At 41.0% G+C, this 23,124-nt stretch overlaps 1 protein-coding gene across 4 annotated transcripts in view; it reads right to left on the bottom strand.

Moving 5' to 3' along the window:
* NTRK2 (neurotrophic receptor tyrosine kinase 2) overlaps positions 1-23,124 on the bottom strand; it is a 231,456-nt gene that overhangs the window by 93,448 nt on the left and 114,884 nt on the right. The window contains exon 13 of one of the 4 annotated variants that reach the window (XM_089494559.1): positions 13,524-13,589. The exons of the other annotated variants lie outside the window; for them this stretch is intronic. Within the exon in view, the coding sequence (XP_089350685.1) occupies positions 13,524-13,589 (66 nt within the window). The remainder of the gene's footprint in view (positions 1-13,523; positions 13,590-23,124) is intronic. 4 annotated transcript variants of the gene reach the window in all.

Raw genomic sequence — 23,124 nt, 5'->3', positions numbered from 1 at the left:
TAATTTATAATTCAAACAAAATGAGTATACTGGAAGCCCTAATGTCAAAGTTTAGGTTCAATCAGATTTATCTGTTCCCATAGAGGGACTAGGAAAAGAAATCAGCTAGCAACATATAGCCTCGTTCGTTATTTAAGTTTAGATGCACAGTCAAAAGCAGTAAATAGCTATTGTGCTCTAATCTATAAACCTCTGTGAGTAACTGCAGCATGAACAATGCATGTGTAGTACTCAAACATTCAAAGATTTTCTTCCTGTATTGTGTATGTGCATATATAAATTGGTGATGCATAAATCAGTTCTGGTGTATTAAAATAAATGTTTTGATTATGCAGAATCCAAAATATTATGTCAGTACATGTAGAACTATTCAAAAATAAGACCTGCGGCTGTATCTTAAAGTTGATCTGCAAAAACTTACCAGAATAAATTGTGGAAAGATTGTTAAAGATCCTAAACCCATAATTATGCATACTATGGGTGGGCTCCAATGTAGATTGATGGAACTATTTCCAACAAAAGATCTGCAGTGGAGGTAATTTTCCTTCCTCCTGTGTTCCACTGAAACCTGCCCTAGGATGCTGTAGATTTCACAGACTCCTAGAACACATCTGAGAAAGCTTGAAGAGCTACAGAACAAAGGGAATAAAACCCAGTTGCAGCTTGGAAGCTAAAGTAGTTTAAAAGAATCTGGTTATGACTGTTGACATATTTGGTAAGTTTGAGGCCCTATGCAGACCAACCTTAAAGGTTGCCTTGGGGGTGGAGTCAGGGCGTAGCGTCCACCCCCAGGGCGGTATGTTACTGCACGCCTCTCCACACAGCAAGTGGCGTCATGGTGCTCCTCTGCCACTGCATCCGCATGATGCAGCAATGTAGGAGCACTGTAAAGCCTTGGTGCCACAGTTATCATGCCCTTTGCAGGGCATAAAAAGGGGCCGCTTTTTGTGGCTCCTTTTTGCACCCTGCAAAGGCCAGATCAGGGCTGTAGCATGTAGTTGCTGCGGCCTTGATCTGACTGTAAAATGGGAGGCTGGAAGCCGCCCCTTCATTGCTGTTTGCACAGACCCTGAGTTGGCATTTTCACGAATTGAACCTATTTACACATATGGAAGTATGCAGCTTTGATGAGACTGGAATTGGCTAAAAGTATCATTAGTCTTGTTGCCTAAATAATTATTTCATTATCGCCTATAATAACTTGTTACCACACAAAGAAGACTTGGGCTGTATCTACACTACACAGTTACAGCAGATTAAAGCCACTTTAAATGTCATGACTCCATGTTATGGAAACCTGGGATTTGTAGCTGGAGAGGTTTTTATAATTCTCTACTCAAGTTCAGGAATCCACTGGAGCAATTTGGCTGATTAAGCCAAGATGGTCCTGATAGTGTATCTTAGTACAGATTTGTAGCAATCTGAGGCCTAGGGGATGTACTAGCAGCAGGTAAATGGGTGTGCAGTCATGGAGTCTTCCACCTATCATGGCAGCATTTCTAGAAAACTGTGCTGCAAACAACTGGTTCTAAAAGACCATGCTAAGGGCTTTCTGGACTATGGTCAGATCAGAACCACAGATCAGTGTCTGTTTTGGCTGATTCTGGTCCATGGCTGTTGGCTTGTGTCATCTACACAGGATGATGCCAGGCTGGAAGCAACATGGGCCTTTTGGCCTATGCATATAGCCCTGGAGTCAATTCACATGCTCCAAAGGTGCATTTAAATGAATTACATAGAAATGGCAGTCGACTTTCAGGAGTAGGCTGCATAAAGCCTCTTCATTTCATCCTCCCATGCTTAAATTTAATGAAACTTCTAAGGCTACAGCACCAGAACTTATGGAGCTTTCCTTTTCGCTCACAACTGTTATATTTAACAGAGCAGCATGTAAGATAATGAGGTATGCACCAAATTGGAGAGGTGAATGATGACTGCTTTTGCCATTCTCAGATCTTTCCAGCACCTAAACATAAAACTTATTTCCTGCTTTTCTTCAAGGAAAAGAAGAGCAAAAATAGGTCGGCTGGGGGGCATGAAAGTTCTTGTTTAGGGCCCCAGATATTAAAACTGGCATGGTGGCTTAGGAGCAGCAGCAACACTATTGCTGCTGGGTTCAAGACATACATACTATTAAGGTTACCTTAAGCATATACAGTAGATAATAATTTAGCAAATCTCATGGTGCTATTGTTAGAAGAACTAAAACCTTTTTACTATTTGACACAGCTGCATTTATTTATGTAGTTTCCTGATCAATTAATACCTCATGTCAACAGCTACTTTTGACAGATGGTTTTTACTATTTATAAGGAGGAATGGGAAATGTGTGGCCATTCAGATGTTTTTATACAGGGCTGTTGTTGGGCTGGCTATGCTGACTAGGGCTGTATGGATCCATAATCCAACGAAATATGAAGGGCCACATACTCACCATCTTGGCTGAGAGCATCTCCAGTAAACCCACTCCCTCCTAAGGACTGTTCCCATGAAGATTTGCAGAACAACTTTTAATACAACTTTAGGATCTCAGAGCAGTATTCTGCAAATTTTGCAGATGCTCAAGTTTTAAGTGAGCAATTGCCCAAATGAAGAACGCTGAAATCTAACAGTATGAAGAAGCAGAACATAAAATATTTAAACTTTTAGTACATAAAATATTTGCAGTTTACCTTTAATAAATAGTACCTATAAAATTAATTCTTTTTTTACTGCTAAATTCAGACGGATAATCAAACTGAAATAATGCAGTGGATTTTGTTGAAATGTCAACTTTATGAACAGGATAATTGTAACAGAATACAATAGTTTATTTTTGTGCTTTCTTGAGTTTTATAGCTGCCTGGGGCTGATTTTGCAGTGAAGTTGCCAAACTGTGCATACTTCTAGAGTTCTCCAAACATAACCAATCTCTACAAGAGAGGTCCAAGGAGCGTAGCAATTGACAGCACAATAAACGTGTCCACTGACTAGTGGGCAGCACATAGCTTCAACAATCATGCTCAACAGCCCTCTCTCTTTTTTTCTTATTTCATTTACCCATCCAGTGGGATCTTATGAAACAAAACAGAACCTAAAAGAAACAAAACAAACATATGAGAAATCATGCTTATAACAGTTAAACAAAAATTAACACAAAGAACCAAACACAAATGAATTTCCACAAATAAAATTAACATGGAATGCAGTTATAAAACATATATCACAACCAAAAGTGTGTGGGGGAGGGGGGGCAGAGGACACACATGTCTTAAAAATATTTTATGTGCCTTCTAAGTATGGCATTTTTTGGACCCCCACTCCACATACATTAAATAATATACACTGGCACACACAGTGTGCACACTGAGTCTGGATCACATATTCAGGTCTAAGCAGCGCTGCAGTACCATACTTGAGGACCAATGCCAACACCTCCCTCCCCCACCATCCTGCAAAGTGAACTGGGCTCTTCACCTTCCCATCAACTAGTACAGAGACTTAGGCTGCATCCACACTGCAGAAATAATCCAACTGCCACTACTTTAACTGACATGACTCAATACTATAGAATTCTGGGAACTGTAGTTCTGTGAGACATTTAGCCTCTGTCAGGGAGTTATGGTGCCAGGACAAACTTCAGTTCCCAGATTCCATAGCATTAAGTCGTGGCAGTTAAAATGGCGTCAAACTGGATTATTTCTGCAGTGCAAATACAGCCTTACTCATGTTGAAGGCAGACAAGAACAGTGGGCAGCATCAAAAATGACCTTATGCAAACACTTCAATTTGACTGTTTATTGGGGGGGGGGGGGGGCATGTGTTACAGGTCATAAGGGGAAAGGACTTCATGTGACTTAGTCTGGTATATTTATTGTTTTTATGTACAGCACTGTGCATATCTACAGCGCTATATAAAATAATAATAATAATGGTACCACAAAACAACGCACTCAAAAATATACTTTCAATATACTTTTAGTAAGCCTGTGTTTGAAAAGCATTGGGGTGTCTCCTCAAAATAAACTACAGTTAGTATTCATTTTTATGACCAATTTTTAAAGCTAAGGCAAATGTTTCAGATGAAAGGCTGTCAGATGACAGTTCTTTATCTGAAAGTATCCTGTATTTGAAGGACCAGCCCAAAAATAAAGGGCCAAAGGGCACTTGAAATTCTCCACCAACAACTTGTACCTGGAAAGCAAAGTCACTTGGTAGCAGTCTTTCCCACCATCATGCACTGTTTTTCTGCTTAAACTATAGCCAATTCTTACTAAGCTGGTATCTGTACTGGGCAAAAACGTGTATAGGTATTATGTAAGTATGTGCTCTTTTTGTCGTCTATTTTTTGATGACGTATGATTCCCCCCCTGTTCTTCTTTCTTCTACTCAGGCATAAAGCTCAGTTTATATTGCAGGCTACTTGCACTGCTGAAAAGAAACACTTGCATTATTCCTTCATCATGCTATTAGAGTAAATTCAGTGCATGAATCAAGACAATTTTTTCCTTAGCATCTCCAGTCCTAAACTGATGTGACAAAATACAGGCATATACATATGTGCCATTTAATGAATTATATGCAGTGCCCATGCACTTTCCAGCACTTGGCTTCTGTATAGGAAACCCATAACGTGTAAAGTGACTCTGGGAGAGTTACCCTCCAACCCTGAATTTATCAATATTCACTCTGGAGTTTAGAAAAGAGTGAAGAGCAGTTGCTTCATTTGCATTCCATTTGACTGCTAGTTCAACACCTGAGGCTATTATATGTTATTTCTTATTTTGTTTTAGGTAATGACACATGTGCAAAACCAACAAGATTACTAGGTGCTATTTCATGTTCATAACAAGGCTTGCCTAAATTCCTTTTTACTGAAACAATCACTGTAACTTGGAACAAAATGCCAACAAAAACACAGAGGGTAAAAGGGAGTTGGCTAAACCACACATAAAAATTATTATCTCCAAACAAGTATAATCAATTTAGAAGTGCCAGGATTCTGTAATGGGGTGTTCTTGTTTCATGGTTTAAAGGAAAGACATTAAGAAGATTAATTTCATAAGGTAGATTTACTATAATGTCATCTACTTCTGAAGAATACCACATTCATTTGATGTTATTAACACTCCACTGTGATTTTAAAAAACAAAACAAAACAAAAAAAGATGTCTTTCTTACCTAGCCAACAAACCAAACACATCCTGCCAGGGACACTATGCTGACAAGCTCCAATTTTCACAGTGCTAGCCTCCGCAGCCTCTTCTACAACTCATATAGCTCTCTCTCCAGTTTTTGATATGAAAATGAAGCACCCCTATTTTTTTAGTACAATGATTAGCTTTGATCAAATTGTGGTGAGCCACTAATGTCACATGTGCTGGAACCAGAGCTGGTACATGTCATGTTAGGGGATTCTGGGAATTGTTATCCAGAAAGATCTTTTCCAGCTGTGGCTGAAACATTCTCAACATTAATTACTATATCATTACTATAGTGGTCACATCAAAATGGTTATTTATCCATATGAAGTATGAAGTTAAGAGCTTTCACCATTCTTAGGATTCCTCTGCCTCATCCTCATTCTAGGGCAGGGATGAACTGGAAGTGTAAAATCTGAAGTTTTTTTGGTTTTTAAAATCTCTTTAAAACTGTGCTCACTTTCTCTCTTACAGTGTAGTTCCAAGTTCCAAATTTAGTAGTGTTACTTGATATCCATTGCCAGTGAGGCCATTTTAAACAAGATAAATATAAACATTGCTTTTATGCAACTTGGAAGCAATCAACTACAACATGACATGTATCTGTGACCCATTTAAAAGGAGAATGATTTATTGGAAGTGAAATGAAAAACTGCTGAGTGTGAGAGGAGAAAAAAGTAAGAAGAGAGATGCATAAATGTTACCTAAAAAGGAAATCATATCAAATTTGTCAGATTCTGATTCCAAGCAGAATGCAAAATACAATAATTCATGCCTATTTTCAGTTGCTACTTGGAACTATGACATTAGTTTCTGAAGTGATGCTGGCTAAGGATGCTGTCTTATTTGTAGTCTATTTTTTTAATATTGCTGACTGGATTTCTGAAAACTTTTTCCTAGGCAAGAAAGATCATCATGAAAATGCCAACATTTCATATGAAATTGCATAAACATCTCAGAATGAAAATACTGTGCCATCTAATTCCTATTCTAGCTGCTTTCACCAACATCACTCACGTGTGTATGTGTACATATGTATCAAAACATTTAAAAGCTATCATCCAACTGACAGCCTTGTGAAAAGGTAAACTCTTGTATAGGATTTAGCATTATAAAATATCTGATTGAGTGTTTCTTCTCATATTGTGGATACACATAGTTTTTCTTAATTGCTTTTACCCCTCCATTAAGTCACATGAGTTTTGAAATCACCACTAGCAGCTGTGTTGAACATTGAAGATAATTGTGCGTGGTGGCATTCTTGTGCTTTCTACTCATAATTGGCTTGTGTTGTGGAATGGACTGAATTCTGGTTGTGGAGTGATGGTTGGGAGGGGAGAAAGAGGGAGGAAACTGAACACGAAAGCCGAAAACACAGCCTTACACGTAGTCATGTAGAACAGCCACATACTATATATGATGTTTTGGATAGAGTAAGAAATGGTCTTCCAAAATTCTCCATGCTATTTGTGGGTAATAAAATGGAAGTGGTGTTGGGGTTTTAGCCAAACATTGTTGGAAAATCTGACATGCTCCAACAGCCTGAAAAAAATCTTTAAAAACACTTTTAGAAACTGGCTCACTTTATGCTAAATAAAACTCTTATGCTAAAGTTCACAGTGTTAGGCTAAGGGAGGAGGAATGGTTGGAACCTCTTCTTACCTTCTGTGATGAGGAGCCCTCTGCATATATTGCATTTTTTCACATTTCCCCATCTGAATATAGTGCACATTTCCCCATCTCCACTAGATTCTGCACATGCATTAGAGCTTCTGACTTAAAGCCAGTACTGGTAGAATATTGGCACCCCACCTCGCCCTTCCAATAGTAACTTCAGAAGGGTATTTGTATACTTCTATTCACAAGACAACCATTAAAGTTTGTACAGCATCTCAACACATTTAACTACATTATTATTCACAGTTTCACAGTAGTAAAAATAAATGGAAGATGTCAGTAGAGAGTACCTTTCTGATTAAAAGTGTGAAAACCAAAATAAGTCAAAAATCATAAGACAAATGTAGTGTTTGGCAGAAGGCTTTACCCACAACTTAGTCAACATGATTCCCTCCAGCACAGGCAAGCTCGGGGACAATGGGAGTTGCAGACTGAAGCAGCTAGAAAGGACCACATTTGAGAAGCCTGTATTATGTGGATTTCTGGTTGTTGCTCTTGTTTTGGGCATAAGTAGATACTAAGGCTCCAACCCAAGCTAGAAATCTACTGTGGAGCCCATGATATGTAACTTTAGACAATTTCTAATGACTGCACTCTTTTTGCAGACGCATTAATCAATGCACAAGGAGGTTAAATGAATCACTTGAACAAGGTCACATATCCTGTCAGTGTCTGAAACAAGCTGAACACCAGAGTCCTGACTCTCCTCTTAGTCTTTCCTGCACTGCACAAGACACATAATCCTTGCAGAGTAATAGACAAAACTTATTATAAAACTACAATATCACACTAGTTATTAATTACTGTCATATTAAAAGCTGGGTCTGTAGTTCCCCACACAGATGCATGTAAGCAAGAATTATTAAATAAATAAGATTTACAGATGCATCAAGGCTTAAGCTATATTTATGGGGGGGGGGGGTTAAATAAAAAAAAACATCCACATGGTTGTACTGTATAACCGATAACAGTTTGTCCTTCGCCACCTTATATTCTCAATGGCACCTTATATTCTCAATAAATACAGAAATAGAGTCGGTCATTCAAGCAGTCGGTCAAGAGAATGTTCAGTTTAGATTAATAAAATTCAAATTTCTAACTTGACTAATGCAGGCAGCATTCACTCAATGTTTAATGGTTTGAATTAAATACCTACAACTTCATATAATGAAAAGCAGGGGTGGAGAGGTGGAGCTAAACAGAACGATGTGCACTTAATGCAAAAAGAATAACCTTTTATAAATTATATCTCAATATAAAATGAATTAGGGGAATAATGCATTAAAATGTGACCTATATACTCAACATTTTGAACAGCAAAAATATATGTGAGGTTAATAGCCCAATGCCCTGCCTACGATGGCTGCTGATTTTCTTAAGCTTCTTGCAATGGCATTCCCTGCAATGGGCTATTTTAGGCTACTTTACTGTGCTCTCTCCTAGTAATACCTTGAAAGGCATATATGTCTTCCTGGCATGGCACTGAAAGGGAACACATATATATATATATATATATATATATATATATATATATATAGTATTCAGCATTTAAGCTAGGATTTACTGTGTATTTCTCAAAATGCAGGGTCATTATTCTCACACTGCCCTACAGAATGTCTAATAAGCACTTCCTTCTTCAATACTGCTGGTGCTGAACTTATGGTTCCTCACTTTTTATTGATTAGGACCAAAGGCCTTTAAAAACCTACAAATAAGCTCCTTCTCAAAATGATATGTAGACACCATTTGTGCTATCAATTTACAGTATAATTCAGAAACATCAAAGGAAGGAGAGAGGGATGGGTGTGAAAAGAGATTACAAATGATTGCAATGAATGGAATAAAAATATTTTCAGATATTTTAGAGTTGTTTGCATGAAGCAATTTCCAGCCTATACTGAGAAAAGATGTGGTGAAGAAATCAGTGTAAGCTTTACTCTGGCAATGCATTTTTCTTTCAGTACATGGACTGTTATTATATTAAATGTAGTTAGAGGGAAAATTAATCTAAGGGTTTTTAGAAAAAAGAAGAGTTTACTTTTACTGCATTTAATAAAACTCTCTCAGTGTCTAAAAGAACTGTGTAGTACTGCATTTTTACTATTACACATACAAAATTTGTCCAGTAAATGCAGACCTTCTACATTTTATATTTATTGAACCTAATCCTGAAATGGCCATTTTATGAAAAAGCTTGCTATCTTCCTGTGTGCAAATACACATACAGACGGATTAAAAGAAAATAACTAAGGTAGTATAGCCACTACTGCTGTAATAAAATTAAAAACCAAAAAGAATATGTAATGGTGGTACTTTGGGATGATATTAGTTCACTTGGGGCACAAATGCACCAGGAGGATACAATGGGACAACTTTGTCATATCCTGCCTGTGGATCCAGCTTGTTCTTCCCCTGGAATTTACCTATTCTGATGTGGTGATAAACAGGTGTTCAAATGCCTGGCCGCCACCACATAGCCACTTGAAATTATAACCTTGTTGCCACTGTGCCGTTTTTACAGTCCCCTTCTGCAGTCCATAAGGTTGGAAACGGGGTGCCTGGTTTCACCCATGTGGCCAGGCACCCCCTTCCAACATCAAAGCCTGTGACTGGGGCCTGCAAAGAGATGGGCAAAAACAGCAAGTAAGAGGGCACATGGCCATCTAAACTAGTGGCTGTTGTGGCAGGGTTTCTGAGAAACCCTGCTATAAACTACTGGTTATTTAAAACCAGTCTGAGGACTGGTTGGGCCAGGTTTGGGCCAGATTCATTGAAATGGCATCCGGTCTAGCCGTTACTGGCCCAGATCCGTTGGTCTGCATTGTCTGAACAGGATGACACCAGGCTGGGGGAGGGGTGGGCCTTTTGGCTCATGTGTACAGCCTTTTGGAGGGAAAGCTTGGAGAGTCTCATCCTGGTGACACTGTCTTTTACTACATATCTTTCAGATATCACAAAAAGGAACCATACACAAAGTCTAGCTAGTTCCAAGTCTAACAGCATGTAGAATTAGCATGGAAACTGGTTTTTAAAAATTTTTAAACAATTTAAGAGATGCTGAACAGAAATCTAGTCACTCCCTACACAGAGGTGCAAGTGCCATTGAACAAGAATTGGCTTCATTTTGGGAGTACTCCTGGGCTCATCTCTACAGTTATCATCTCAAGTAGATGCGATGGCCAGGAGTGCTTGGTATCAGCTTCGGCTGATATGCCAACTGCGTCCCAACCTGGACCGAAAGGACCTTGAAACAGTGGTACACAGACTGGTAATCTCTTGACTAGATTTCTGCAATGCGCTCTACATGGGGCATCAAGTTCAGAAGCGTCAGCTAGTTCAAAATGCAGCAGCCAGACTGATCACTGGAACATCCAGATCAGATCATATAACACCAATTTTAAAACCTCTACACTGGCTGCCAATCAGCTTCCAGGCGCAAAACAAATTGTTGGTCATCACCTTTAAAACCCTACATGGCTTGGGCCCAAGTTATTTGAGGGAACGCCTCTCCCTACATAATTCGCCCCACACTCTCAGAACATCCAGGAAGAATCTTTTAGAATACTCAAAGAGTAGATTAATATCAATTTCCCATAGAACATTCAGTGCCATGGCCCCCATGTTATGGAACAACTTATCGGAGGAAATCCGTCTTATCTCCACTTTAGATGCCTTCAAGAAGGCACTAAAGACGGATCTCTTCAGGTGGGCAACCCACCCGACCTTCTGTAAAGAAATGGAAGATATCCCACCTCTGATCGTAAAAACACATTGTAACTGATGTTTTTATTAGTATTGTTGATTCAAGTTTTAACTGATTATTGTTTATAATATGTATTTTAGATACCATTGTATTGTATATAGTTGTAATCCTGCCTCGATCCAGTGGGAGAGGTGGGAAAATATAAAAAAAAAATTATTATCATTATCATTATTATTATTATTATTATTATTATTATTATTATTATTATTATCTCCTCACTGAGATTCAAATTTTTCTTAAAAATTCTTCAAATTGTGCAATGAACCAAGACATGACTGGTTCAAATATCCCCTCCACCCCTCCAGAAAAAAATGCAGAAAAATATTTTAAAGGGTAAACTTGTGTTGACGTAAATATATAAAAACAGTCTTTCAAAAATGCTAAATGATACATAAAGCTGTTGCTTTTTTTGAACACAAGTTTAATGTAAACAAAAGTTTACAGATCTCCATGCCTTTTTTGTTTAAGTTTAAGACATAAAAAAAAAACATGTGCTAGTGCTGTGTGCATATTCTTGACCCTCTTGACCCTTGCCCATCATGGCTGGCTGTCCAGGGGGGGGATGCATTGATGAGATTCCTCACGGATATCATCGGTGCATCCTTCAGGGAAGGACATGTTCCATCTTGTTTAAAGGAAGCGGCGGTTAGGCCGCTCCTGAAAAAACCTTCCCTGGACCCCCTGGATATGAAGAATTATAGGCCGGTGTCATTGCTGCCATTTTTGAGCAAGGTGATCGAGAGGGCGGTTGCCCTTCAGCTCCAAGCTGTCTTGGATGAAGCCGGTTATCTAGACCCATTTCAAACTGGCTTTAGGACAGGCTTTGGGGTTGAGACTGCCATGGTTGCCTTGACTGACGATCTGCGTCTGAGCATTGACAGGGGGAGTGTGACCCTGTTGGTGCTCTTAGACCTCTCAGCGGCTTTTGATACTATAGATCACGGCATCCTCTTGGACCGCCTGAAGGGGTTAGGTATCGGGGGCACTGCTTTGCAGTGGTTCCGGTCCTTCCTCTCGGGCAGGTCTCAGAGGGTGCTACTCGGGGACTGTAGCTCCAGTAAGAGGTACCTCACTTGTGGGGTTCCTCAGGGTGCTATTTTGTCCCCGATGTTATTTAACATCTATATGAAGCCGCTGGGTGAGATAATACGGAGTTATGGTGCTGGGTGTTATCAGTATGCTGATGACACCCAAATCTATTTCTCCGTATCTCGTTCGTCGGCCTCGAATTCCGATGGCATCTCTTCTCTCAATGAATGTCTTCAGGCGGTAATGGGCTGGATGAGGAAAAACAGATTGAAACTGAATCCAGACAAGACGGAGGTGCTCATGGTAGCGGCCCCGAAACCAAGAATTGGGTTGCAACCTCCAGTCCTGGATGGGGTCACACTCTCCTCCAGCGACTGTGTTCGCAGTCTGGGGGTGCTCCTTGACTCGTCGCTCCTGATGACAAATCAGGTAAATGCGACGGTTAGGAGTGCCTGTTATCAGCTTCGGCTGATACGCCAGCTGCGCCCTTTTCTGGAAGTAAGGGATCTCGAGACTGTTGTGCACGCGCTGGTAACCTCACGCCTTGACTTCTGTAATGCACTCTACATGGGGCTACCCCTGTGCTTGACTCGGAAATTACAGCTGGTTCAAAACATGGCAGCCAGGCTTGTGTCAGGTACATCTAGGAGGGACCACATTACTCCTGTTTTGAGGTCCCTCCACTGGCTGCCTATCAGCTTCCGGGCCCAGTATAAGGTGTTGGTTATCACCTTTAAAGCCCTAAATGGCTTGGGTCCAAGTTATCTTAGGGACCGCCTCCTCCCGTACAATCCTCCCCGCGCTCTCCGGTCCTCTGGGAGGAACTTACTGCAGCCTCTAAAATCTAGGCTTGCAGCGACCTCCCAGAGGGCATTCTCTGCTGTCGCCCCCAAACTCTGGATCCGTCAGATAACATCATTAGACAGCTTTTAAAAAGCGGTCAAGACGGATCTCTTCCAGCAGGCCTTTCCAGATTAACCATCCCGGCCCAGGTTCCCAGGTTCCCTGATTCCCTCATTCCTCCCGTGGCCCCATCTTAGTGATGGTTGAGGATCAACAGAGGGATATCAGGGTTTTTAGTTTTAATTGCTGTTTTTATGTTTGATATTGTGTTTTTAATATGTTATACTATTTAATACTGTCTTAAGGAGGGGAGGGATAAAGGGTTTTTAATTGTCATATTTTATATTTTACTGTTGTTAACCGCCCGGATTGGTTTGCCAGAGGGCGGTATACAAATAAATAAATATTATTGTTATTATTATTATTATTATTATTATTAGTCAAGTTATTATAAAAGTCTGGGTTGGAGTGCCCAGATTTAATATATGTTTTCATCTGACTACCCTTCTATTGCACATTCTCATTTAGCATCCTATTAAATGTCCAAGTGCAAATGAGCACACCATTTGTGCAAGGGATGAGAACCAGAGGAATGACACCAAGACATTCTTCCCTCATATATCATTATCGACACTCAGAAGTTTTCATGTTATTACTTTCCCATGATATTATGCACTGGTTTCAATGAAATTATCTTTTGCTTCTAGAAAAAAAGAGGTATTGGCAATATTTTCCTTGCAACCTTCATTCTCATTCACAAACATCACAGGGAAACAACTGTTGCAATTGAAACTCCAAATTTAAGGCAAGGAGTATTCTTCCTCATCCCCCACTTGATGAGATTATTCATAGCTATTAATAAAAACTAAAATAATCAGTGAAATATATGGAACTGCAGTGAAATAATGGCAAAAATGTTGCATACTAAAACTACTACGGTGATGAAATTATTTCTACATTATACCCATTTTTAGAAATAAAAATGGATTTTAGGTCTCTGACCTATGAGTCTATACAGCTGATGATCTCACCTTCGTTATCGCAGTCTTGCAATGACAGCCACATTTGCTCTACCAGACCAACTTGTTTTAATTCAACTGCAACGAGATGCACTGGCATTAATGCAACAGAAATAAGTGTTGATCAAGCTCAGCATAATTTAAGGTCATTTAATGCAAGTCACTATTCACATAGTATTCAAGTTTAACCATCAGTCTAACCCTCTCTAATAAGGTTGGAGAGTAGAAATAGGTAAACTTCAATTAAATATCTAAATGTTTAAAATGGTATCTAGATATTTCCTGGTATTTCCTGTAGTGGCTATTCTCTTGAGAAGCTTAAGATCTGGGTGACATGACAGCATTTTAAATATTTGAAAGGATGTCATGCTGATGATGGAGCAAGTGTGTTTTCTGCTCATCCAGATACTAAATGCATATACACAGAGCAATAGATTCAAACTACAGGAAAAGAGATTCCCCCTAAACATTAGGAAGAACACCCTGATGGTAAGTGCTGATTGACAGTGGAATATGCTGCCTCTGGGTGTGGTGGAGTCTCCTTCTTTGGGTGTTTTTAAACAGAGACAGGATGGCCATCTGTCAGGAGTGCTTTGATTGTGCATTCATGCATGGCAGCGAGTTGGACTGGATGTCCCTTGTGGTCTCTTCCAATTCTATGATTCTATTATTCTATAAAAGAATGTGGCCTCCACTTTAAAGAAAAGGAAAGGCCACACTCCTTAAGATAGAGATAATTTTAGGAAATCTGAAATGTTTTCATGATGTCTTGGCCATGATAATCTCTGTGGGAAGAAGAGTGGCTTCTCATCTCAAGGTGTTCCTGGATGAGACAGATTATCTCGATCCATGTCAGCCTCATTTCAGACCTGACTATGGGACAGAGGCAGCACTGGAAACTTTGGTCAATGACCTATTCAGGTAACTGGACAGGAAGACTATGTTCCTGTTGGTTCTGCCACACTCTGCAACAGCTTTCTATATAATCAACCATGGTATACATCTGAATCTCCTCTCTGGGATGAGGCTTGGAGGTACAGTTCTACTATGGCTCTGTTCTTTCTTGGAGGGGTGCTCTCAGAGGGGGGTGCTGGGGGATTCCTGTTCAGTTCCTTGACCTGTGGAATCCCTCAGGGGGCTTTTCCCCTATGCTTTTTAAAATCTACATGAAACTGCTGGAAGAGGTTGTCTGGAGTTTTAGAGTCAGGAGTCAGTATGCTGATGATGCTCAGATCTATCACTCCTTTCCACCTAGTTACATGGAATCTGTTCCTGTACTAAACTGATAATTGGCAGTTGTCATGGATAAGGGTAAACAAATTAGAGCTTAATCCAGACAAGACGGTGGTGTTCCTGGTCAATTGAAAGACAGATTTGGGAATAGGGATTTAATCTGTGTTAGGATTACATTCCCCCTGAAAACACAGGTTTGCTGTTTGGGGCTACTCCTAGATTCAGCTCTGAGCCTGAAGACCCAGGTTTTATCAGTGATGAGGAATGCTTTTGCACAGTTAAAGCTAGCATGCCAACTGTTTCCATTCCTTGAGAAGATGGATCTGGCCATGGTGGTACAGGCCTTGGTTACATCTTATTTGGCTATATTGGGGCTGCCTTTGAAAAGTGCTCAGAAACTCCAGCTGGTCCAAATAGCTCCAGACACGTATTTAACTAGAGCTGGCTACAGGGAGCTTAAAATTCCCTTGTTGCAACAGCTCCATTGATGGGTTTATTTCTGAGCACAATTCAAAGTGCTAGTTTTGACCTATAAAGCCCTATATGGCTTGGGTCCAGGTTATTTGAAGGACAGTATCTCCCTTTATGAGCCCAATAGAGCTCTAAGATCATCTGGAGATGCCTTTCCTTCTGTCTCAACAGCCTCACAGGCTTGTTTGGTGGAAACAAGGGAAACTGCTCTTAGTTATGAATGAAGCTTATAGCTGGGGTCCTGATGGTGTACTATGTTAGCAGAATGGCCTGGCATGCTTGCAGTTTCACTTTCTTCATGTTTGTATAGGGAGAAGGGAGTGAGGAATGGCAGCAAAGGCCATGGGAAGAAATGTCTGGTGGCTCTGATCTACCTGTTTCCTAATGCCTACCTCCTTGGTGAAGCCCCTTTGAGCAAAGGCATTCTGGAAGAGATGGCCTGGACAACTAACTGCCTGTGCCTATGACACTGGACAGGGAATTTTCCAAGTCAGCCCTCACAAGTGCTGAGCTCCAAAGATCCCACTGGAAGCTAGATATAGAAGAAATAGGCTGCTCAGAGCCTTCTTTCTAATAGTGACACCATGTACCTCTTCATTCCTTTGCTGCTGCCATGCCTACAGCTATGTTTTCCTCCTGCTGCTGGCACGTCTATTGCCTACACTGGTGTAAATACACTGGCACATTATAAGACATAATCTCCACTTACATGATGAGTGACTCCCAAATGAAAACATTTCCATTGTTACAGTAAAGTCAAACTAGATATGAAGTTAAAAGCACAAATGCAGTTAGCACTACATGTTTTTATGTGAATAAAATCTGTGGAAAGCCTCACTATCTTTGAGACTTGCAGGTGGGTTGAAGGAAAGAGGTCTACATGCTTCTTAGCCTTTTCTTCTCACCCGCTGCACACAGGACAAACATTATCTGTGGAAGTTGCTTTTTGGAATTCAAGGGATGCTTCCATTATGAGCTTTTCTTGAAATGCAAATATTGTAGCTTCTTTCAGGAGGCATTTTTTTCCTCCTGATCTGTGCCAAGGGAAGACTTGAACTCTCCCTCTTCACAGTTCCAAACCAGTTCTGTGTTCCCTTCAGGTTCCACATACAAAATCTATGCACATTAATTGCATTTGTACCTTACTATAAAATGCATCGGTATCTTAATATCAGCTCATACAATACATCTGTACAGCTCAGGTTTGTCCCTTGAAGAGTAAATAAATGAGATTTTTGTGGAAGTGCTCAGTTTTAGCAAATAGTAGTAATTCTGAATATCTGAGCTGAATTATTAACAACTGTCCAGTCTAGTGGGTCGCTGCCATAAAAAGAGCATCTTTAACCTTTTTTCTGTTCTTTATTTCTTTATTAAAATGTGGTCATTTTTGCTCTGGCTTACTTACATACTTCTGAGTTATTTGGAGAAAAAACTAAGAAATGCTGAGTCTAGACAGAAATTCTAAACCATTGTTTACAACTACACACATACAAACCCATTGCCAGCAAAATGTAGATTTTTTAAATGATAAAACAGTGTGATCAAATAGAACCCTGGATGCAAAGAACTGCATGATTAGCATCATGTACCCAAGGGGGCTTTCAACGTGTGTTTTTCAAACTGCAGCTCTTCCACATTCCATCACATGGCAAGCCTCTTTTTCAAGTTTCTACTCCAAAGGACTCAGAAGTAGGTCAGTAAGCCAGAGCAAAAATTCATGGCTGGAGCATCCTTCCTCTCTCTTTTATTCTCTACTTTTCTGGGAATCAAAGTTGAGCAAATGGGATATCTTCCAACTATTCAATGACAGGAAGGCAAGCAGGGGAAAATAGTCCTAATTTCTGCTGCAAGTAAGCAGGGCCGGCTCTAGGTATTTTGCCACCCTAGGTGAGAAATATTTTGGCACCCCTGTCACCCCTCATAATTATTTTCACCCTTTGATCTCCGCTGTTTCATTTGTTAAAGCTAAAAATGACATAAAACTTAGGTTCCAATCTCTCCTCACAGTACTGAAAATTAGTCAAAAAGCCAATTAGGTTTTTACAGGTTAAAGACTTTTTTATTGTTGTGTTATTTGGAATGACTAATGCATACATATTCCTTTTGCAAGCTTGAAGCATTATTCATTCTAATGATGTGGAAAAACCTGGATGCCATCCCCATGAATTTATAAGGTAGTAGTGGTCCATCTGTGACCCCTAAAAACTAAAAATCTTCACCCAAGGGGCAGAAAAGGGTGTCACAAGAAAGAGAAGAAAACCAGTAGGGTCACCAGGTGAGAGGACCAGGGCTGCAGTTTGACACCACTTTAGCTACTTTTGGCTCCCACGGTGACCAGCTGTCCTAACTGCAAAGGAGGACAAGGCACCACAAAATGTAGGGCTTTCAAGTAAAATGGAGGACATGACCAAGTAAAAGCTGAAACCCCTCATATAAATATAAATTCATGCTTTTTAGTGATGCTCAAAAGGGAGGACATTTTTGGAATTCCTCCTGGACAGAAGACTGAAATGTAAGATATACCCTGGAAAAAGAGGACATCTGGTCATCTTGCTGGTTGCATGCTATGGAGCCCTGTGATTTGTAGTTTCTTGTGGCTCCACTGCTCTCTGACTGAGAAGGCGAATTCTCCTCCAAAAATCCAAATCCCAGGATTCCACAGCATGACGCCAGGGCAGTTAAAGTGGTGTCAAATTGCATTATTTCTGCAGTGTAGATGCAGCCCATGAAAAAAGGATGGGAAAGGCTCCAGGGCAAGAAAGAAAAGACACATAGTAGGCACAGCCACCAAGAGTGGACAAGCCACACTCTCTCAGCCTCAGAGTAAGCCCATGGCAAAGCTTCTCTGAACTCATATTGCCAAGAAAACCCCATGGTAGGTTCGCCTCAAGGCAGGGCAGACCTCCTCCTCTTCCAGATCATGTCCTCCATTCCAACCTTCTGTCCAGGAGGTATTCTAAACATCCTCCATTTTGAGCATGACTAAAAAGCATGAATTTACATTTCTAGAAGTGTTTTGAGCTTTTCTTGAGTCCTGTCCTCCCTTTTTCTTGAATGTCTTCCATTTTGTGGTGCCTTTCTTTGCGATGAAGACATCCAGGAAGAAGACCAAGCTTTTAAAGTGGATTGTTGGAGCCAGTGTTTGAGTTGTGGACTAGTTGTTTGAGCATTGGACTATGACTCTGGGTTCAAATCTCAGCTCGTCCATGGAAACCCACTGGATGGGGGTATCACACTTTCTCAGCCTCAGAGGAAGGCCATGGCAAGCCTTTCCTCAACAAGTCTCTCTCTTGGCAAGAAAGAGATGGAGCGGATTAAGGAAGGAAGGAAGGAAGGAAGGAAGGAAGGAGGCAAGGAAGGGGGAAGGAAAGAAGATAAAGGGAAGAAAGGGGGAAGGTAGGAAAGGAGGGAGGGAGGGAGGGAGGGAGGGAGGGACAGGAGGAAAGAAAGAGCAAGGGACCCCACAACAAACTCCAACTCCCAGAATTCCATAGCCTTGAGCCAGAAAGAGTTAAAGAGGTGCCAAACCAGGTTAATTCTCCAGTGTAGATGCAGCCCAGAAGTTGCAGAGCACAGTAAACTCCTCCCCCCTTCCCTTTTGCAAACAGAGCCTGAAAAAAATGCCAGGGTTGGGACCTGCCAGCCGTGCACACCCCCAGCAGCGACACAGCAAGTAGCTCTCTCTCCCTGCTACTCACTCACAGGCTCTAGGCTGCTGGCTCCTCCACTCGCCTCATCCTCCAAACTCCGGCCACTCTCTCTCTCTCTCTCCCTGGCCTCCTGGCTCGCTTGCCACCCCTCTGGCTCCCCCTACAGTTTGCGCCCCTAGGCAGTGGCCTACCTGGCCAAAAGGACGGGCTGGCCCTGCAAGGGTAGTGTACTAATGATATGGAAGCTGAACTATATGGGGTAGAGGTAGTATACAGCACTATGGAACTATTTCTGATCATGGGAGGTATGTGGAGCAATTGGGTGGGCTTGCATATAAAGGAAAAATATTTTGGGAAAGCATATTCTTATTTAAATGTAGCTGGGAAGAATGAGCAAGACAGAGAATAGAAATGAATACTTAGAATCAAATCAGGGTAAACAAGTTTTTACTCAGGACAGACTGAAATGTGCCCTGATTTATATAACACTTTCAAGTTCAGTAGTTGCATCTTTATAAATCTGAAACGTCATCCTTGGGTTGGCACTCAGGCAATATGCTGTGGCATCTATATTGAGGCACAGTATGAGCATCTACATTACTGGGAACAATGTAACATGTAGGCTGGTCACTCACAAATATCAACCACAATTGGGTAAAGGCCATAATCCAGCTCTGTCCAAACTGATACACACTGACCTATTATATTCTAATTGGTTGTGGTTTAAAGCTACTGTTATGTATGTTTTGATGGTTTTAATGTTTTTTTGTATTGTATATGTGACTTTGTGATATTTACAGCATACGGCGGGGGATACAAATACACGTAGAATGCAGACTTTGCTTGCATAAGTTCCCAGATTCAATACCCCACGTCTCTGGGAAGGACTAGAAAACCTTCCTTTTCAGACAACATTGAATGTGAATCAGTATATGGTAGAGTCCCATTATCATAAGGTCATTTCCAGACTAGTGCTTACATATTGACATACTGGTGGAAAACTTTAAATGAAGTGAATGCATAATGGGAATGGAGATAATATAGCCATAAAATGGGAATTTTAAAGTGTCACAATGTTCCAATATATCAGGGACAGCAATATGTGCCCCTTTCCAAATTTTGTTCGACTGTAAGTCCTATCATCCTTCATAATTGCTGGTCAGAACTGATGAGAGGTGCAGTCCAACAAAATGTGGATGTTCATATATTTTTCATTTCTATGAAACAGACTAACTTCATTTCTGGGATATATGGTTGGTCAGCCAAAGCACACACTTGTTAGAGATCCTTGTGGGCATTTCTGATTTTTTTTGTGTTTCATTTGGGGACGTTTTTGCAAGGCTGTGTGGGCTGTTTAAAGGTCCTGGAGGAGAAAATTTTCCCCACCTCTACTTGCTGAAATTGACAGATCCTGATTTAATGCCTAATGGCTATTCAGAAAATTCCCTTTGTTCTTATGGATATTTTCTTGTTATTCATTTTAATATGTTGCAGACAATATGGTTCAGGGAAAAGGGTAATAGAAATAGATTTGCTATTACCAGCATTTTATGAACAACATCAGATCAATATTACACACGTGAAATCTACTTGACCATAAGTATAATGTCATGGGGATTAATAAAGGTAAAAAGCATATAATCTCTGGGTGATAAAGACCTATGATCTACTATAAATATGGATCTGTCTTCTTTAACATCCATGATTAATTGGGCCCATATGATGAATCTCAAATGTATGGCAGGCATCCTGAAAGATAACTTAGGTCCGATTCAGACGGGCCTTTGCAGCGCCCCCGTCATGTGCTAGGGGTTGGCTGAGGATGCACCATCCATATTGGCTTCTATTCAAGCCAAAAGGCTGCCTTGCTGACCAAGCAGTGTCAGTGTCACACAACTGCATGCTTGATATGATATAAAAGGGTGCTTGGGTGGATATTTGGGTGAATATTTGAGGTCTGGAGCAGGGTACCCAACATTTTGTATGTCCAACAATGCAATGTTTGTTTATTCTGAAAGTTTTCAGAACTGCTCCATTATTTTTAATAGCAAAGCAGCTATCACAGAAAGTGGAAAAACGTATACATTTAATTTAATTTATTTATATCATTTCTCCCAGTATGGGACCCAAGGCATCTCACAGTGTACATTAAAACAAAATACAGTTGAAACATTGGACAATGCAAATGTTTTTGTTTTAAAAATAGTTTTAAAATTACATTAGAAACTTTAATTTGAAACAATTTTAGGGATATGTAAAGAAAGGTACAGTGGTCCCTTTCCTTACGGGGGGATCTGTTCCGGACCCCCCCCCCCCGCCCCGCATAAGGGAAATTCTACGTATGCTCAAGCCCCATTAAAGTCAATGGAGCTCATGCTTGTAGTGACGTGGCAGCACATGCACGCAATAGGCACACACCCCATTACTCTTTCCAGAGAGTGATGTCACTTCTTCCGGCGTGGCTTCTGGCATATGCCGGAAGCCACATAAGGTATGCCCACATATGACGCAACTGCACTGTATAAAGGATGAAGCAAAAGAAACCAATGCCAAAGAACTTACAAAATTCCAGCAGGCATAACTGTTTGTGATCATCTTAATGGTTTGGTGCATGAGGAGGGAACTACAGTAAAGGGTGGCTGTTTGATGTGTGGGAGAGGCAATCAGGTGTGGATGGGGCTAAGAAAATACGCACATGTCAAAAAGCATGTAAAAGCAAGAGTTAAGGTACAGCATTAACTCTTATCAAAATAGGAAGCATCCACTTCTATGAGTAAAGAGACAAAAGGTGAGACCTTAGTATGTCCTGGGAGAACCTAAAAGGAAGCACTGACCCCCTCTACTCTTTTGGCACTCCTCTGAGGGGAAGCACCAAACAGCCACTGCTATCTTCCCACCCAAGCATTTAAAAAGGCCAGAAGCAGTGTCACAGAAGAAAGAATAGAGGGGGTTGGTGCTTCTTTTATGTTCTTCTGGATTGACTAAGCTCTCATCTTTCACCATTCTGCTTAGAGAATAATATAATAATAATATAGTTTATTTGTATCCCGCTTTTCCAAAGCATGATCAAAGCGGCGAACAACAGCATATAAAAACATTCCAATAAAATCAGTTTAAAACAGTATTAAAAACAATACAACAACACTAACAGCAAAGGGCCAGAGAAAAGGGGGATGTAAATATATACAATCCAGGGTCGTCAATGAAAAGGGGTAAGGGAAAGAATGATTTTTCATGGTGGAAAGGCTTGGGAAAAGAAATATGTCTTCAAGTCCTTTTTAAAAAGACCTAAAGATGTGGTGGAGCGGAGCTCATCTGGGAGACTATTCCAGAATTTTGGGGCCATGACAGAAATGCCCTCTGTGAGGTCCTCACATAGCGTGTCGCTGGGACCTCCAACAATTTCATCCCTGTTGACCGGAGTGTGCGGGGCTGATTATATGGGGAGAGGCGGTCCTCCAAGTACCCTGGGCCCAAGCCATTTAGGGCTTTATAGGTCATTACCAACACCTTGTATTGAGCTCGGAAGCGAATAGGCAGCCAATGAAGATCTTTCAAGATGGGAGTTATATGGTCAGATCTGGAACAACCAGCGACCAATCTCGCTGCCATATTCTGCACCAACTGCAGCTTCCGGGTTTGGTACAAGGGTTGCCCCAGGTAGAGTGCATTACAGAAATCCAATCGAGAGGTTACCAGAGCATGTACTACAGTTTCAAGGTCCCCCCGGTCCAGGTAGGAACGCAGCTGGCGTATCAGCCGAAGCTGATAACAAGCGCTCCTGACGACCGCATCCACCTGAGATGACAACTGGAGCGAAGAGATGACAACTGGAGCACTCCCAAGCTGCGGACCGAGTCCTTCAAGGGGAGCGTGACCCCGTTCAGGACAGGACGGCAAATCTCACCATCCAGATCTGGGGAACCTATCACCAGTACTTCCGTTTTCCCTGGATTCACACTGAGTTTGTTTTCCCTCATCCAGCCCATTACCGACTCCAAGCAGGCATTTAGAGGAGAGATGCCATCCCTAGTCACTGCATCAGTCGGAGACACAGAGAAACATATTTGGGTGTCATCAGCGTACTGATAACACTGCGCCCCGTGTCTCCAGATGATCTCTCCCAGCGGTTTCATGTAAATGTTAAATAGCATGGGGGACAAAATCGCTCCCTGAGGGACACCAGATGTAAGGGCCCTCTTATCGGAACGACAGTCCCCCAGCTGCACCATCTGGAATCTACCCGAGAGGTAGAAACG

Source organism: Sceloporus occidentalis, unplaced genomic scaffold (genome assembly GCF_023333645.1).
Source record: "Sceloporus occidentalis isolate IW3139 unplaced genomic scaffold, rSceOcc1.0.p SCAF_73, whole genome shotgun sequence".
Classification (NCBI taxonomy): Eukaryota; Metazoa; Chordata; class Lepidosauria; order Squamata; family Phrynosomatidae; genus Sceloporus; species Sceloporus occidentalis.
The sequence above is the reverse complement of the archived record's forward strand: the minus strand, read 5'-3'. Positions and strand labels throughout refer to the sequence as shown.